General features: G+C 39.4%; 1 protein-coding gene and 1 non-coding gene across 3 annotated transcripts; one reads left to right on the top strand and one right to left on the bottom strand.

The window, feature by feature from the left end:
* LOC104758397 (probable serine/threonine-protein kinase At4g35230) lies at nt 16,301–19,068 on the bottom strand. Of its 2 annotated transcripts, none has more exons than XM_010481255.1 (7): nt 18,573–19,068; nt 18,363–18,498; nt 18,148–18,281; nt 17,813–17,918; nt 17,240–17,325; nt 16,689–17,150; nt 16,301–16,604 (listed from the first exon to the last, which is right to left on the bottom strand). In XM_010481255.1, exons 1-7 carry the CDS (start codon nt 18,933–18,935, stop codon nt 16,365–16,367), a joined length of 1,527 nt encoding a protein of 508 aa, XP_010479557.1. In that variant the 5' UTR covers nt 18,936–19,068; the 3' UTR covers nt 16,301–16,364. The 2 variants fall into 2 exon arrangements, with proteins under 2 accessions (XP_010479557.1, XP_010479558.1); XM_010481256.1 differs by having other exon boundaries at nt 17,240–17,310.
* TRNAL-CAA lies at nt 17,967–18,050 on the top strand. Its single transcript has one exon. It is a non-coding gene; the product is annotated as a tRNA-Leu (tRNA).

Genomic DNA, 19,499 nt, shown 5'->3' with positions numbered 1-19,499 from the left:
AAGAAGAAGAGCGCCTCTGCGCCTCGTGGCCGAACTCAAGGAGCTACCAATTGGACTCCTAACACGTCGCCATCAAATCGATTGCCGGAAAAACGAAAGGCGACCAGCGCGGACTCAAGGTTCAAACCTAGGGAGCCGGCCACCAATGAGCGCCAAGATCCGCGACGCAACACCACCGACGTCCGGAGCCGCGACATTGTATGTTTCAAGTGTCAAGGGAGAGGCCATTACGCTCGTGATTGTCCGAACGCACGGACGATGATACTGACCNGAACCACGTTTTGAGATCGTTTATCAATAAATTTGTAGTGGTTTATTTTGATGATATATAGGTATATAGCTCTAGTTTGACTGATCATGTAAAACACCTAGAGGCTGTCNAAGGAGAAACTGAGCTGGAAGAAGCTGTTGTGGAACCCGAGGTCGGAGAACTGCTCATGATACGCCGCATCCTGAACGCCGGTGTAGCCACGGATGACGCCAACCAACGTGACAACATTTTCCACACGAGATGCACTGTAAGTGGTCGCGTTTGTGGCTTGATCATAGATGGAGGTTCTTGCACTAATGTGGCAAGTTCCAGTCTTGTCAAGAAACTTTCTCTTGAAACCACAAACCACCCTCGCCCTTATCGCTTGAGATGGTTAAATGATAAGACCGTGATCCAAGTAAAGGAACAAGTCACGGTCCCATTCAGTATCGGTCCGTATAAGGATCAAGTTCTTTGTGATGTGGTGCCTATGCAAGCTAGCCACCTCTTATTGGGGCGCCCATGGCAGTTTGATAAGCGCACCACACACTGCGGCCATACTAACCAATACTTTTTCGTTCATGACAACAAACGTATTTGCTTGAAACCCTTGAGCCCCACGCAAGTACATGAAATGCAAGACAAGTTGTCTAAAGACTCGAACGATAAAAAGAATTTCCTGATTCAATATGGTGATGTTAGAAAGTCCCTTAAGGACTCAGCCCAAGTGATTTTGATGTTGTTTCGAGATGCATTGCTTTCAGGTCTTGATGGTTCACTAGAAGCCTTACCGGAGGTCATACGCGGCGTCCTCAAGCGATTCGCCGATGTGTTCCCCGAAGAACTCCCCGAAGGCCTACCACCGATCAGAGGTATCGAACATCAGATCGATCTAGTCCCAGGAGCGCAGCTTCCCAACCGGCCAGCCTACCGTGTCAACCCCGAAGAGGCGAAGGAGCTTGAGCGACAAGTCAAAGAGCTCATGGCGCAAGGTTACGTCCGAGAGAGTTTGAGTCCGTGTGCTGTACCAGTGCTACTAGTCCCGAAGAAAGACGGATCATGGAGGATGTGCGTTGACTGTCGAGCCGTCAACAACATCACTATCAAATACCGCCACCCCATTCCACGCCTCGATGACATGCTAGACGAGCTTAGCGGCGCCAGTGTCTTCTCAAAGATCGATCTGAAGAGCGGCTACCATCAAGTTCGGATGAAGGAGGGTGACGAGTGGAAAACGGCCTTCAAGACAAAACAGGGTTTGTACGAATGGCTGGTAATGCCATTCGGTCTTTCTAACGCCCCCTCTACCTTTATGCGTCTTATGAACCATGTTTTGAGATCGTTTATCAATAAATTCGTAGTGGTTTATTTTGATGATATATTGGTATATAGCTCTAGTTTGACTGATCATGTTAAACACCTAGAGGCTGTCTTGTTTACCCTCCGCGAAGAGCAACTCTACGCAAACTTGAAAAAGTGCGTGTTTGCTGCTGATGAATTGGTCTTTTTAGGCTTTGTTGTGAGTTCGCAGGGCCTCAAGGTCGATGGAGAGAAGATACGCGCGATAGAGGAGTGGCCCACGCCAACGAGCATCACTCAAGTCCGGTCGTTCCACGGCCTAGCCAGTTTTTACCGGAGGTTTGTGCGAGATTTCAGTACGATCGCCGCGCCTCTCACCTCCGTGATCAAGAAGAACAGCGAGTTTCGATGGGGAGAGGAACAAGACAAGGCGTTCACCGAGCTCAAGAAACGCCTCACGCAAGCACCCTTGCTTACATTGCCCGACTTCAACAAAACTTTTGAGGTTGAGTGCGATGCGTCGGGAGTTGGAGTCGGAGCTGTCCTGACTCAAGGAGGCAAACCGGTGGCGTACTTTAGTGAGAAGCTTAGTGGAGCTACGCTTAATTACCCTACGTATGACAAGGAGTTATACGCCCTCGTTCGTGCCATGGAGGTTTGGCAACATTATCTATTGGCGAGAGAGTTTGTGATTCACACTGATCACGAAACTCTCAAGCACCTCCGCGGCCAGACCAACCTCAAGAGACGTCATGCGAAATGGTTGGAGTTCATTGAGTCGTTTCCATACGTCATTAAGTACAAGAAGGGCAAGGAGAACGTAGTCGCCGACGCCTTGTCGAGACGGCATGCACTAATCACCACAATGGACGCGCGCGTATTGGGTTTTGAAAGCATCAAAGATGCTTATGCTGGAGATGCTGAGTTTGGAGATTGCTTCCAGAACCATGGGAAAGGAATCTACACCGAGTTCTACATTCACGAGGGTTTCCTGTTCAGAGGTCGAAGGCTGTGTATACCAAATGGTTCTATCCGGGAGTTGCTAGTGCGGGAAGCCCATAGTGGAGGTTTAGCGGGTCATTTTGGCATCACCAAGACCTTGGCCGTGCTCAAGGAGCATTTTTACTGGCCAAAGATGCGAAGTATGGTAGAGAAGCACGTCGGCCGTTGCATAGCTTGTCGCACCTCCAAGTCGACAACTCACCCGCATGGCCTCTACATGCCTTTGCCCGTGTCCACCGCACCATGGATCGATCTCTCCATGGATTTCATCCTCGGCCTACCCCTCTTGGCGCATAAAGATAGTATCATGGTGGTTGTTGATAGGTTCTCGAAGATGGCTCACTTCATTCCATGCAATAAGAACAATGATGCTGTGCAATTGGCGAACTTGTTCTTTAGTCAGGTCGTAAGGCTTCATGGCGTTCCGCGCACCATCATATCCGATCGGGATCCCAAGTTCCTTGGTCACTTCTGGCGAACTATTTGGCGCAAGCTCGGGACGAAGTTACTGTACTCCACCGCGGCTCACCCTCAGACCGACGGCCAAACGGAGGTCGTCAACAGATCAATAGGCGCCTTACTCCGCACAGCTATCGCCAGCAACAAAGGCTCCTGGCTCGAGTGCATTCCGATCATCGAGTTTGCATACAACCAAGCGGTGCATTCAGCTACGAAAAGGTCGCCATTCGAGGTCGCATACGGATTCAAGCCTTTGACGCCCCTGGATCTCCTCCCTATACCACCGAATGAAGCCGAGAATCAAGACGGAGTCGCACGAGCAGAAATGGTCAAGGCTTTGCACGAGGAGGTCCGAGCCAACATAGAGCGAAGGAACGAGCAGTATGCACGCTTCCTCAACCGAGGACGTAAACCGATGCTGTTCAAACCTGGTGATTGGGTCTGGTTACACTTAAGGCCGGAGAGGTTCCAGCAGAAACGCAAGGACAAGCTCAGCCCGCGAGGAGATGGCCCATTCCGAGTCATCGAGAAGATCAACGATAACGCCTACCGACTTGAGCTTCCAGGTGAGTTTGGTACATCCACCTCATTCAATGTCACTGACCTCGTTCCGTTTGATGTAGGTGAAGACGAAGATGTTTTGGGGACAAAACCTTTTCAAGGGGGAGGGAATGATGTGATCGCAGGACGCGACCTCAGCCAAGAAGACCAAGACACGCCGGACGCGACCGAGACGCCTGACCAAGACGCATCGGACGCGACCAGGGCAACCTCTTCAGACGTGGCCAAGGCTCCAACGATCCTTCCCGGAGCCACCACACGTTCCAAGAGCTCAGCAAAGGCGGCCAAACAGCGGCTCAACCTATTTGTCCGAACCTACGTCCGACACCAGCCACCCAACGAAGACTCCGAAGGCTCAGTCCGCTTAGTCTTCACTCTTACCCAAGAGTGAAGACGGTCAAGTCGTTAAGCGAGGAAGTGTACTCTTTTTCCTCACTCCGGGTTTGTCCCAAGGGTTTTACCGGAGGAGGTTTTAACGAGGCATGGAGCTAAACGCAAAACGCCTAAAGGCTAAGTTGCTTCACGCGCAAGGCCAAGGCGGTTATCTCTCTTTCCCTCTTATTTTTGGTTTAATTTTGAACTTGAGAATATTCTCTTTTGATCCTATGTTTGTGAACGTTGGAGAGTGTTTGTGGCTAAGCGTGTTAGTCAAAAGGTGGCGATGTGTTCTCTTTGTAAAGGGGACACGTCAAAAGGACGATGTGCGGATCAAGATGAATCCGCGTGTCCTTAAGCTCCTATCTAGACCTAGCTATTTAAACTCTCCTTAAGCCCTTGTTCCTCCTTAGACTTGTATGAAAATAAAACTTTTCCTCAAGAGAGATTCTTGAAACTTGTCTCACTCTTCTCTTTCTTCAATCCGGGATTGAACCTTGAGAAAACCCTAACAAGTCGCGAACCGGGTTCGCCCTTGTTAGCGACCGTATCAAGAGGAGAGCCAAACCTCTTGTGTCGTCAAACGATCCATCCGTATTTTCTCTCATCACGTTTCCATCTGTCCTCTTTCATCTTTCTCGAGTCCCCTCGAATCACCTCAAGTCTTTCCCGCTATCGTTTCCCTCGAAGACGTCCACCCGCTCGTCCCGCATCCGTACTGTCTGATTGAACCGTTCGCGGCTTCCCGGAGTATCTCCTGAACGGCTCGTTTGAATTCCTTCAAACTCCGTTTCCCTCGTTTGATTCTCCCCTAGATCCGAAGCCCAGAACCTCGGCCGTGAAAAGTTTCACCGACTGAAAGTTGGCCGAGAGCTCAAGCCGCGTCCGTACCGCGAACGTACCGTGACCGTGTCCTCGGGTCACATCATTAGTACTCCGGTAAGAGAGGTTAGTATGATTTATATAGCCCTGGTTGAAACCATGGTTCTAATAGCCCTGATTCACGTAATTCAGTTCAGCCTGTAGCTCCTCAGAACCGTCCCTAGCATATTCCTGATAAACTTGAGTATCACCAGAGTTATCACAGAATTTGACACTCCTCTGGTCTCTTCTCAAAAGTTGCTCCACTTTTGCAGCCATCTCAGAAATCTGCTTTGATTCTCCTCCTCCACTACTTATAACTATTTTATCATAATCAACTTAACGGTTGTTGTTACTAGCCCCAAGATTTTCTCAATCAACTGTTGAGCCTCTCTTTCTGTTTTGGTCATGAAATCTCCATTGCTAGCTGTATCTAATGCCATCTTGTACCTGTCATCAACTCCTCTGTAGAATGTGTTAATGAGTAATTCTGGAGTGAAACCATGTTGAGGACATTCTCTTTTATAGTCTTTGAATCTTTCCCAAGCCTTGTGGAATGACTCAGTAGCACTCTGCTGAAAGCTTGAAATCGTGTTCCTTAGATGAGTAGTCCTCGCCTGGGTGAAATACTGCAGCAACAAAGCAGCCTTATACGCAGCCTTAACCAGCGATGTGCTTTATCACTTAAGAAAAATAAGAACAACCTGCATTTGACAGCATCATAATGTACCGCATTCATTCGCGTTGTGCCACATATATCCTCAAAGTACTCCAAATGATAAACCGGGTTCTCTGACGCTAGACCATGAAACTGATTATGCTTCACGAGACCCAATAGTGCCGGTCTGATCTCAAAATCATTTCTGGCGATACGAGGATTTTGGACACCTTTTCGGTACATATCAGAGTTGGGAGCATCATAATCCTTCAAATTTTGTCGAAGATTTGCCGGTCTTTGATTAAAAGCAGCTAAGCGGACAGCTTCGCAGCGTGCAACTTCTCTTTGCGCAGCTGCATGGGAAGCCTCACTATCAGCAAGAGGGTTAACGTTCCCAGCAGGAGGAAGTTCCTTAAACTCTCCATGATGTTAATCTTCCACATTACCAGCATTTCGACCAGCTAAACCATCACAATTTCAGCAAGTCTTTTCTTTCTCCTATTCTCTCTCTCTCAGAATTTCCCAAGTCCTCTTGATATTGTTCTAGGTGTGAAGAGTCTGCAGTGCGGGTCATACACCTAAAAACACAAAAAAGAGAGAACATGCTTTAGTTAACAACTGTAAATAAAAATGCTTTAGACTATAAATTAATCCTAAATCTCTAGATAACACAATTGGTCTCCGACCAATTTGATTGCTCGAATAACTATCCGATACACTTAACCGTAAGACAGTATATGCAAAGTCGAATCCACAAGTACCAAAAGTACTCTAAAAATTTGCGAGACTTGTAATTAGCTAAAGCTGAAAAATGTTTGTTCGTTTTAAGGTTTTGTGACGACCATTCTTGACATGAACACGAAATTCAACAATGTTCTTTTTTCATATATCCCACTGAAAAGTACTCAGCTCGGTTGTAAAGCATTATATATATATATATATATATTAGTAAAATAATCTAATATAATCTCATTCTCATTAGTTAAGGTAAAATGTACAATTGGGGGTTTATATACAATTGACCAAGCCTAAACCAAAGCCTCTAAACCAGCTAATCCTAAACTATACAGACTCCAATTAAACCACAATGATATAAAGTATTTACAATGAGAATCATATACTATAATAGTCCACCTCAAGATGGGGCATATATGTTGAGAAGACCCATCTTGCTTATCAACTATTGAAAGGGAACAAGATGAAGAGCCTTTGTGAAAGGATCAGCAAGCTGCAAATGAGTGTTAACATGAAGTAGCTTGAACAAACCTGCAACTAACCGTTCACGAACTGTGACAATCGGATTTAATGTGCTTCGTGCGCTCGTGAAAGACAGAATTATTAGCGATGTGAATGGCAGCCTCATTGTCACAGAACAAAAGAGTCGGCTTATGCAAAGGAATTTGGAGTTCCTTGAAAAACTTAGCGAGCTAGACAAGTTCATCAGTGATCAAGGAAAGACTGCGATACTCCGATTCTGCAGAGGACTGCGACATAACCTGCTGTTTCTTGGATCGCCAAAAAATCAAGGACGTACCCAGAAATATGCAGTGACCTGAAGTGGAACGACTCGTGTCTGGACAAGAATTGTAATCTGCATCAGCAAACGCTTGAATCTGAAGTTCTGCATTGGAAGCATAGAACAAACCCTGTCCAATGGTGCCTTTGATGTAGTGAAGGACTCGGTAGACGGCTTGGAGATGATCATGCCGAGGAACTTCAGAGAACTGACTGAGCTTGTTAACAGCAAAGGTAATATCAAGACGAGTAATCTGGAGATACATGAGCCGACCAATGAGTCGTCGATACATCTTACCATCAACAAAATCACCACCAGTATCCTGAGCTAGCTTAACACTAGGATCCATGGGAATGTTAGAGGGCTTACAGCCAAGAAGACCAGTTTCATCGAGAAGATCCAAAGCATACTTCCGTTGACATATGTGAATGCCATCAGCCGATCTTGCAATTTCCATACCCAAGAAGTATTTAGGAGGACCAAGATCACGTAACTTGAAACTGGACTTAAGCTCAGTTTTAAACTCCTCAACAGCAGCATCATTATTGCTTGCGATGATGATATCATCCACATAAACGAGAACACACAAGAAGAGATTAGTATTGATTTTCAGAAAGCAAGTATGATCAGAATGAGACTGCACAAACTCTAGGGCAATGAGAGTAGATTTGAACTTGAGAAACCATTGACGTGAAGCTTGTTTGAGTCCATATAGGGATTTCTTCGGCCTGCAAACAGCATTGGGAGGAAGAGAGTCCCCCTTACGAGATGCATATCCTGGAGGAAGCTTCATATAGATTTCTTCATCAAGATCACCATTAAGGAAGGCATTCGAGATGTCCAACTGGTGAAGAGAGAAACCATAAATGGCAGAGATTGCAAAAAGAAGCTTCACGGATGTAAGTTTGCAAACCGGAGAAAAAGTATCATGAAAATCAACTCCTTCTGTTTGTGTGTAACCCTTAGCAACGAGATGTGCCTTATATCTTTCAATAGTGCCATCAGCATTGTACTTGATCTTATAAACCCATTTGCACCCTATAGACTTCTTGTTTGGAGGCAAAGTACAAATTTCCCAGGTACAGGTAATCTCCAAAGCATCAACTTCATCATCCATAGCCCCACACCACACCTCAAATTCGTGAGCTTCAGCGTAGGTCGAGGGTTCTTTGTTTTTATCGATACAGGTTAAATAATAATAATAGAGTGCAGACACCTTGTCATAAGAAAGAAATTGAGAAATCTCGTGAATGGTTGAAGACCCTACTGAATGACAGTAGTAATCTTGAAGATAAGCAGGCTTTTTGGTTCTCCTATGCGATGTTTGAATAGAAGATTCAGGGACATCATTAGGACTAGCAGAAGGCATAGCCTCTAAGGAAGATGAAGAAGGGGAAACTTCAACATCAGATATAGGGGGAAGCACAGTAGACTTGCTAAGCAGATCAGGAAAAGAATATTTGATCTCCTGAGAAAGTTCTGACTTAGCGAAAGGAAAGAGCGTTTCATGAAAAACAACATGTCTGGAAATGAGAATATCATTGGTTTCCAGATCAAGAAGCTTATAACCCTTGTATCCAGAAGGATAACCAAGGAAGACACACGCTCGGGCTCGAGGATCAAACTTATGTATGTTCTTAGGCTATGTGGATGCATAACATAAACAGCTAAAAACTCGAAGTTCATCATAAGTAGGAATAGACTTAGTAAGAACTTCAAACGGGCTCTTCTCATCAAGCACAGGAGTTGGAAGGCGATTAATGATGTGAACAGCAGAGAGAATACAATCTCCCCAATAAGAAAGTGGGAGATGCGATTGAAATAGAAGAGATCTGGCTACATTGAGAATATGTTGATGCTTTCTCTCAACAACAGAATTTTGTTGTGGAGTCTCAGGACATGAATGAAAAGAAAGAATTCCCTTAGATTGATAGAATTGGGTAAAATTAAACTCTTGAGCATTGTCAGATCTAACCCCCTTAACTCTAGTCTCAAACTGAGTTTCAACCATTTGAACAAAAGATGGAAAAATATGAAGAACATCTGATTTACTTTTCATTAGATAAACCCAGGTAGCCCGTGAATGATCATCAACAATGGTCAAAAAATATTTGAAACCATCGTGAGTAGGAACAGAGAAAGGACCCCAAGTATCTATATGAACCAATTCAAAAGGAAGATTTTTGATATTATTTCTAGAAATAAACGGGATATGTTTTTGCTTTGCCAAATGACAAGTTTTACAATGAAAATCTTTCAAAAGTTTTGGTTCAGAATTGAAATGTAAAACATTAGAAAGAGACTGAAGCTTATAAAGAGAAGGGTGACCTAACCGTTTATGCCAGAGGTCATGAGAGGTGACAGTAGCAGCAAGAAAAGAAGCTTTATGGACAGGTAAATTTATTGACTCTATGTCCAAAAAGTAGAGATTAGCCACATGTCTACCCATTCCAATCATTAAGTCCCGAGAAAGATCCTGAAGAGCACAAGAATTCTCATCAAACCAGATTTTACAACCCATAGATTTGGTTAATCAACTGACACTTAAAAGATTGAATTTGAATTGGGGAATGAAAAGGACATCGTAAAGAACTAAATGATTGCCCAAGTGAATAGATCCTATCCCAACAATGCTCACTAGACCCCCATTAGGAAGGTTAACATTAGTATTAGAAAGTGGCTGAAAAGTGGAAAAAGAAGATTTATCATGGCAAATATGATTAGTAGCTCCCGTGTCTATCACCTAAGCATTGATAGCAATAAGATTGCTATTTGTGGAACAGACATATCGCTTAATATGAGATAAGAGATCTGGTCTATCAACACTGGAAAAAGAACAAATGATAGAGGGATAAAAGTTACCATGTGTTGGACCATTAGGTAAAGAAGATGGGATGGAAGACACTGAAACCGCATGAACTTCAGGTGTGGGAGCAGAGCTATGGATTCTGGTGTTGAGGAAGGAAACTATCTGTTGCATCTGTTCGGTGGAGAGATCATCATTCAGTTTTGGAGTTTCTGCGATAATGCTACCGTCAAGACCATACTCAGTAATGACATTCGCTGCTGTAGGGATGATCCGAGAAGACTTGAAGCGAGGATGACCAACAGGATAGCTATTCTTCTTGTAGCATTTATCTATCACAAGTCCAATCCGTCCACAAAAGGTGCACACTGGCATATTCCCTTTCTGAAAATTGTATCCACCAGAAGATGCGCCCTGAGATTGCTGTTGACTAACTTGAAAGGCTGAAGAATCGAGAGTACCAGACGATGGAGGTATGGCAGCCGACCTTTGAGAGTCATTTGGTCTAGCATATTGTAAACTTCAGACAGGGACGGCAAGCTTTTCTTCATCAATATCTGACTACGCACAGTATCATAGTTGCAGTTGAGTCCCATCAAGAAGTCAATGACACGGTTTGTCTCTCTTTCAGCCAAAAGATCTTCAACAGTCCTCGCAGTCACCTGAAGACTAGAAAGTTCTTCCCACAATGATTGAGTCTTCGTATGATAAGTAGACAAATCCATGCTACCTTGACGAAGCGAGTGAATCTGCTGGCGAAGCTTATACAACCGTGGGAGATTAGACTTGTGAAAACGAGTGTACAAATCTTTCCAGATCTCCGCAGCGGTAGCAAAGTACAAGATATTGGAATAGATCTGTTTCGTCACACTGTTAAGCATCCACGATTTCACCATACTATTGCATCGCTTCCATACTCGAGTCAAACGAGAGGTCCATAGGGACTCGACTGAAAGGAGAGGTACGGAGTGACTTGAGAAGAAAAAGTAGAAAGTATAACAGCAAAGTAAGGATCAGTTTCCGCAGGTCGAACAATAGATCCATCCACAAATCCTAACTTATTCTTAGCCTCAATACTCGTAGTCATAGCTACAATCCAAGTTCCATAGTCTGTTCCATCTAAGAGATCGGGAACAAGAACCAAACCTGGATGATTGGAGCTGTGAAGATGATAGGGACTGTGAATGTTGTCAGGAGAGTTCGAAACGGTGAACGGAGGAGAGAACGACGAAGGACGAGTGTCGAGTGCCTGATGCGTAGATCCAGAGGCGACTCGCAACGGCGACGAGCTTCGAGACTTGTCGCGAGGGATCGGAGAATCATTTTCCGGCAGATCCGGTGTAGATGAGCGATACTTCGATGTTGTCTTTCGTTTTCCCATGGCAGATTGAGCTCCAATCAAACGAGAGGTAGTCGAACCAGAAGAGGAATCGAAAGAGAAGAAGAAGACGCAAGAGGCTACAACGAAATGATCGATCGGAAAAAAAAAAAGTAACAAACGTCGGCGACGATTCAAATCTTTCGTCGGAGAAGTTTGTTAGATGGTGAGAGAGAAAGAGATATTTTGCTCTGATACCATATTAGTAAAATAATCTCATTCTCATTAATTAAGGTAAAATGTACAATTGGGGGTTTATATACAATTGACCAGGCTTAAACCAAAGCCTCTAAACCAGATCCTAAACTATACAGACTCCAATTAAACCACAATGATATAAAATATATACAATGAGAATCATATACTATAATAATATATATAAATCTTATGTTTAATTTAGAGAACTATACTCAGCTCGGTTGTCAAGCATATATGTGTTATCATTTTGTTATGTTAAGTTTAATTTGGTCAAGAAATGTAAATTTAAGCAATATTTGGCCATGTGGGGGTTTCCGCGTAATGTAAAGTATTGGGATGTAAACCCTCACAGCAATATATGATAGGTTAATTTTAACTAAGTAATCATATTAAGTTTGTTATTAGTGAATAGTGAATAGATGGATAGTTAAGTACGCAAATTCACCATATCACCTTTTTCAATAGATAAAGAAAAAGATAAAGTTCCATTGCCAAGACTTTAATAATACACCAGTTTAAACTAACACGCTACAACATACCTAAGATACTATTGTATTAAGCACCCAACACTTATACGGTTTTACCTTAAGAAGGTTGTTTTGTGTTAATTTATAAAACATAAATGTTATTGTTTCTTCTCTAGTTTTTGAAATAACTAAAATTGAACATGACCCTACACAATGATATTTATATATTCAGGTATTAACCGAACATTCCCCATAGAGTGTTTTATATTGTATAAATAAATATAAAATGTAACTGTTACTTTTCTGCTTTAACCTAATGTATGATTGGCTAAGCTCTGGATGTTTGATCAAGACGTCTTTATTTCTTTGTTAGTGATAACTGATAAGCATTAACGTGTTAACATTTAACACAACAAAAATATGAAAACAGTGCGTTACGTTTTTCTCTGGAGATATATATATATATATATATATATAGAGAGAGTCGGTTATTGATTAAGATATCTTATTGCTAAACGAAAACAAAGAAACTAGTAATTACGACGAAGCTGGAAAACGTGTTACCAAGAGTGTTCTTTTCTTTTTTGTTTTGTAATATTCCACAAGTTCATTTTCTTTTAGTAAAGAATCTGAAATTTTCAATGGACATATAAGGAAATGATAGAAAAATATTAGTTCTTTGTTTTTAGGGATTTTATCCCCAATTCATTTCATCGGTCAAGAGCACTTCATCATCGTCGGTTGAACTATTTTAATCTTCTTGAATTTGTAATAAATTGTAGGATTAAACATATAGCTAGAATATTAAAAACCTCAAGAGTTAAACTTCTGATTGTGTTTGAGACAAATCTTTTATGGGTATTTCCCAAGAACACGATAAACGATCAAGAAATGAGAATATATGTTTCAATTATAGAGTGTGTGACTCATAAGGAACAAGACGAGAAGAAATGCAGAACCAAACATGAATATATATATTATAGGGATATAAAACTCATCAGAGATGAGTTTAGAGACAACAATTTTCCAATTATTTTACTTACAAGTAAGTCTCTCTGGACTTAAATAGTTCAAGAAAAATTAAATTAACATCCCCTTTTTAATAAATTAACATCCCCTTTTTAAATAAAGGGAAGTACACAACATTACTTTGGTAGACTTTATAATTTTAATAAATGGTTACAAATAGGTTATACATAAGTTATAGATTAATTTATATATTAATTGGTTACAAGTTGATAGTTCATATATTAATGGTAACCAATAAAACCTTAATTGTAACCGAAAATCTTAAACGAGATACCAAATTGATAGTTCATGGATATTCCAAACTTTATTTTTGGAAGATCATGTTGTTTCCAAAGATCTACAATCACAATATTACCAATTTATTTTCCTGAGATTTTATTGATAGATCACAACATTAACCAAGTTATTAAAGGAGATAAAAATATACCCTCAATCATAAAAAGAAAGTAAACAATTTTGTTTTTTGTATAATAAAACGGAAGTACACAACTTTTTTTTGTAGAATATATAATTTTTATAAGTTGGTTACAAAATAGATAATATATTAAATATAGGTTGGTTACAAAAAAAAGTTTATAGATGAAATTCGTGGGATATATGAAATTACGAATACACTTAAGAATATCTCAAAGAATCCTCTTAAAGATAATATTCCAATGATTTATACAATTTCCAAACAAAATATTGATTATTCCATATGTTGTTACACCATATATAGTGTTAGGCATAAAAATATATTGTTAAGCGTAAAAAGAAATAAAATCTTGGCAATTAATCACACTTAATCGTGATTTCCGAGATTTTATTATGGATTTCAAAATAAAATCTGACCTAACACCCTTACAAGCTATATAATTCAATGTCTTTAAAGTCGGACCGAAATGTGAACCGGAAGTCTTTCAGATCACTGGGTCAACAAGTCGGATCGACTGAATTACGGGTCAATTAGTTTATTAGTTTGATTACATTTTATGAATATAATATCTACTTTTCTATAAATATATGAACAAAACATACATAGTTAAGTACTAAACAACTAAAATTAAACTTTTAAATGATTAGATAAAATAACTAACTGATTCTTTTATAAAAAACAACATTTATTTTTAATTTGGTTTGAGTTTAAAGTGTGACCAAAAAAAAAAAAATTTAATTTGAAACCGACAACCCGGTCCGACCCGCCGGTTCAACAACCAGTTCACGGGTTTTAGCGGGTTTTTCTGGTTTTTTTGCGGGTTTTATTTGTTAGGATTTTAGAGGTTATCTGGACCGGAATACCTATCGGGTTGTGGTTGGATCGAACCAAATGGCCGGTCCGGTCTTGGTTAGAAAACATTGATATAAATCATTCAGATCTCCATTCACCAAAATGCATCTCTCATATTCATACAAAAAGAAAATAATAATAATAACAATCGTTTCTCAGTTTATAATGCTAAACCATCTTATAAATTATAGTTTATTTTGAAATTATAATACAGATAAAAGGAATTTCGACCCGTGTTCCAGCACAGATCCAAATCTAGTGTCTATATATTTAACTCGCCCTCAAGATCAATATCTTAGTTACTTATTTATAAGAGAGCTTCACTCTGGAATAGTAAAAGTAACCTATCACTCTTGGATTTCCTCCTTCTTCACTTCTTTCGTCTTCACCTCTTCCAACTTCACTTTCAGCTCTTTTCCATCTTCCGTCATCTCGCAGAGCTCATCCAACTTCACTTTCAGCTCTTTTTTCTCTTTCGTCAACTCGAAGAACTCTTCATCCAACTTCACTTTCTTATCGTTGAGCTTCTTCAGGGCCTCTTCTAACTTCACTGTCTCATCTTCCAACTCCGCTATATTACAATCCTGCTCTTCAAGACTAGTAGACACACTAGTATTTCCAACATTAGCCATTTTTTCTCACAAAGATTTCAAAAAAAAAAGAAAGAAAAAAGATAAAAAAAATTATAAAAATGTGATATTGTGAAAGAAATTAATTTGTGTGTGTTGCAATGTAAAAAAACTCTTCTAAACATCTCCATTTATAGCTGAAAAAAAGGTGATAATGTTGAGTTGCGTACTTCAACTCTCCACCTACGCCACTAACACAAACTTACTACTTCTCTCACAAGTCTATGGTTAATTAAGGCAAGTCTAAGGTTAATTACTACTTCTCTCGATATTGCCATTTTTCACATTTCTATAGGTTAAATCACATGTACTTTATTTTATAAGGGAATTAATTAAAAGAACTACAGTTGTATTAGTTAAGTGAATTGTGTAGTTGTGTTATATATATCTTCTTTTTTTGAAACAAAGTGTTATATATATCTTATAATATATTATTTCAATTTAAAAGAAATATATTCATTGATATGCTCTTTTAAATTTTAAAACATTCATAAAAATTTATGTAGACTTGCCACTTTACACCTTTGTGCTCTTTATCGTATAACAGAATTTATCTTAAAAATCTTAGAGCAATTAATAGTTTTACTGATCTGCACAAGTTTTCCTCAAAATTTCCTCGGAAATTTGTCGGAATCCTCTTGGAAAACTGTTAGAAATTTCTTATGATTTTCTCCGTCAGAAAATCCGTCTGAAATCGACGTACTTTCTTGTAGTGCTAGCACTCATACCCCAAAAATATTTTAAAAATCTTAGAATAACAAAAAGTTTAAATTTCATAATTTAGAATTATATATTATGAAATGAAATAGTTTGATAAGTATAGCACACGGAAAAATTAAAAATATCTAAAAATAAATGAGAAATTATACAAAAATTGAATATATATAACTGTTAGTAAAAGACATAACTACGAAAAACTAATGATAATAAAATATTATAACAAAAATACGTGACCCTCTGTCAAACAGTTCTAATGAATCGAAGCAATGTTGCAAAAAATATTTTTTTTATAGATTATAAATTTAAGATATTTTATGAAAAATTATGATAAAGAGTTATAATCTCATTAGTATTTATATATATTTATTGTATTAGTAAGAAATATTATGATGAAGAGCATGATTTTAAGTGAAAATTTTACTGATCAATAACAAAATAATTATTTATAGAGGTTTTTTTTAAATGATTGGTAATTTGTTTCTATAGTAATAGAAACCACATAAAAGTAAATAAACTCAAACATAGTTATTTAAAATTTTATAAAAACTGAAATATTCTATTATATGAGATTTTAGTAAACTAACAGATATTTAAAATGTATGACGCAAATGACAAATTTTATTTCGTATTTTTCCATAGTTTTCGTAAGGTTACATATTTTACACTTGCAGTGTATCTTCTTCTTTTTTTTTTTTGCTGGTTGAGGACTCAGCTGAGTTGTATGTTTCTTTATTCGTTAAATCCAATGTTGTCATGCTTACAATACTATTATAGTATGTTAGTGTTCATAAAGTCTCCGGTTCACTATACAGCATAGATCTTTTTTTTCTTTTCTTGGTTAATCCAACGGGTATATATATACTTTGTAGTGTAATGCAATGTGGTCATCTTATGAACACCTCTTTTCTTCCAAGATCGAGGCTTCTTTTAGCATGCTAGCTGAATCTTCGACCATATTCAGCTTTGCGAGAGCTACGGCCTGGAGGTAAACTGCAGTGGGCCAGTCGGAATAGACGCATTGTGCTTGCATCGCATCTCGTAGTGCTGCATCTGGCTGGTCGCAAAAGAGATAGCACATGCTCCTTCGTGCATAAACAATGGGAGAGATCATGATTCCTGTTTCTATGAACTGCATCATAATCAAGAATTTATTAGGACAAAGTCAGTAAAATTCAGGTGGTGAGTATATATAATGTTTTTTTTTTGTTCTTGCCTGAGTATATTTTTTAATAGCAGATTCGAAAGATTTGTTCCGAAAAGCTGAATCGCCTTGTTGTCTAGTGTTCCACACATCTTTTATTTGTTGAGCCCATTGCTGGAAAGAGAGCTCACAAGTAACGTCGTCCTCTTTGTATTCCATTGCTTCAAGAATCTGATGAAGAGCTGCAAGGTCCATATGGTGACATGCATCGTAAATTAGAGAATTTGAGCGTTCCGTTTCATGGTTTTCATGTTTCAAAATTCCAAGCATAGCATAGGACGGAACATCTCGTTTCTGTTGAAGTGTAGCGAGAACTGAGATGATATCTATAATTTCTGGTCTATCCTTGGGGTTATTGTGGAGGCATTTGGAAGCCAAATCAAACACGGCGGCAGCGTCTTCCTCTGGATAGTTTCCTTCTAAATGTGAATCCATCAATACAAGTAAGTTTTGCTTTTGAATTGTATCAACTGCCTGAACAAATGGAGAGCAATAGAAGATGTCATTATGGAAACAGAACCAAACCAATTTGCTAGGTTAATAGATGAACCTGTGTCACTCACATGACTCGGAGGGATGTGTTTCCCACTAAGAAGATCCAAAAGAAACGTCCCAAAGCTGAAGACAACACTCTCTGGAATTAACGTACCTACCAATATATATATATACATCATTTGCCACAAAAAGGTGTAAAACTCTTTCAATGAACCTGTTAATTGCTTTAATATTTGCATAAGATATACTCATGATCCATTTGCTAAGTGAATCAAATATATGAAGTGCATAATTCATCAACTTAGAAGACAAGTAATGGATAAATGGATAACAGTGTTTTTATCTTGTAATTTTACATATATGTGTTTGTGTGTGAGTTCGTTTATATAGGAGTATGTATGATTCAATTTCACATCATCCAGTAGCAAAGCATTCCTTTATTCTGTTCAAGCTCTCTTGAGAGCTCTTCTTCTTCTCCTTTTCTTTTTTTTTTTCATATTTTCATTACGTTTGATTGATTATATATATGTTTCTCTTCTTTTTTTTATTTTTTTTTTCATTTGTGAGGAAGATAGTAGAGAAGCTGTCTAGTAAGATTAAATTAGGTTCATAAGAAGAGTAATCTAGAACAAAGACGTTACCACTTATAAGATATTCGGGCGGTGTATAAGCAAGATTCGTGCTGAAGTTTTTGCCATCTTTGCTATTTTTCATCCACCCATAACATGAAAGCCGAGGACTTCCGTTCTGCGTGACAACAACAATAAAAGAAAAAAACTATACTGTGAATAAAATGTCAGGGTGGCCGAGTGGTCTAAGGCGCCAGACTCAAGTTCTGGTCCTCGTGAGAGGGCGTGGGTTCAAATCCCACTTCTGACAATTTGGTTACTTTTTGAGGAATTTTTTTACCAAAAAAAAAGAAAGAAAAGACTTAGAAATTTCTGACAAAACCATTAAATATATGCAATGGCGTTACCTCATCAAAGAGAACCCGACAAGTATTGAAATCATGGTACAATTTGTGTCCACTCTGTCTACAATATTCTAAACCTTCAGCTACGTAAAGGGCAACTCTCAATCGCATGGCCCACTCCATGGTTTGTTTTTCCCCTGTAATACGAGCAAAAGGGAAAAAAAACTCAAGTACTTGTGGACCAAGTAAAGAACCCTAAACACAAGAAGGTGTCATACAATGAAACAGATGTTTGTTGAGGGTGTCATTGGGCATATACTCCGATACAAGCAACCTTTCATCTCCGTCACAACAATAACCTATCAAATTCACCAGTCTTACGTGCCTCAGTTTCCCGATAGCCCGAGCTTCTGCCTGCATAGGAGAGCAATTAATTCAACCGTTTCGAATCAAGAATTCGAGATTGGTGAAAAAATGTAAGCACATACTTCGAATTGTTTGGGATCAGGCCATGTTGATTTGGAGAACTTTTTAACAGCAATAAGACGTACGTCTTTGTCGTTTTGAATGCAGCCTCGGTAAACAACGTTCGGTTCTTGATCAGAACAAACTGATACGACTGCGTTTTGGTTGAAATCGTTTGTGGCGTTACGAAGATCCGTCGCGGAGAACTCGAAGAAGTCCGGCACGTCGGAAAAATGCCATCCCCTGCCTTCATTAATGTTAGGAGGATGACGGTGGCGATTACTACGTTTGGTTCCTTTTCCACGACGGCCGGAGATATCATTAGAGGTGAGTCTCTTGTCATGCAAGGACGATGGTTTCAAGAAAGACGATTGACAGCAACCCATGATCAGAGGGGCAACTCAACTCGGCATCAACATTAACGTTCTTCTAGTTTTTTTTTTCTTTTCTCTGGCGACGCTTTGACGTCAGCGTCGTCGCCGAGAGGGAGAGAGAAAAAAGATTGGTCACTTTGGCATCTCCTCTTCTTTCGGGTTTCGCAACTTCTCTCAAAATTTTCTACGTTTGCATGCAAATGAATCGTTTGGTTTCAACAATATAAGGGTAGTTTTGTCATTCCATCTAACTGAATATTTCAATTTTCACAAGTTTCTCGCGCGATATTTTAGGATTAAGTTTGTTTAAAGAAAAGAACACGACTCAATTAGATCATTATCCAACGTTTTATAATTTGCAGGGTTTCTTTTTGGCCTCCTCCTACGAACATATATATCTCTAATACTAATAAAGACATCAAAATTTCAAAAATATATAAGATTAATCTATCTCTTAGGAATAAAGACATCAAAAATTTGGTTATAGCACGGCAGTTGTCAAAATTTTACTTTTGTTACCGACCAAAACAATATATTTTAACAACCAAGGATCCACAAAAAAAAAAAAAAAAAAAA

The sequence above is a fragment of the Camelina sativa genome, chromosome 17 (assembly GCF_000633955.1).
Source record: "Camelina sativa cultivar DH55 chromosome 17, Cs, whole genome shotgun sequence".
In the NCBI taxonomy this organism is placed as follows: Eukaryota; Viridiplantae; Streptophyta; class Magnoliopsida; order Brassicales; family Brassicaceae; genus Camelina; species Camelina sativa.
This window is presented reverse-complemented; position numbering and strand designations above follow the sequence as displayed.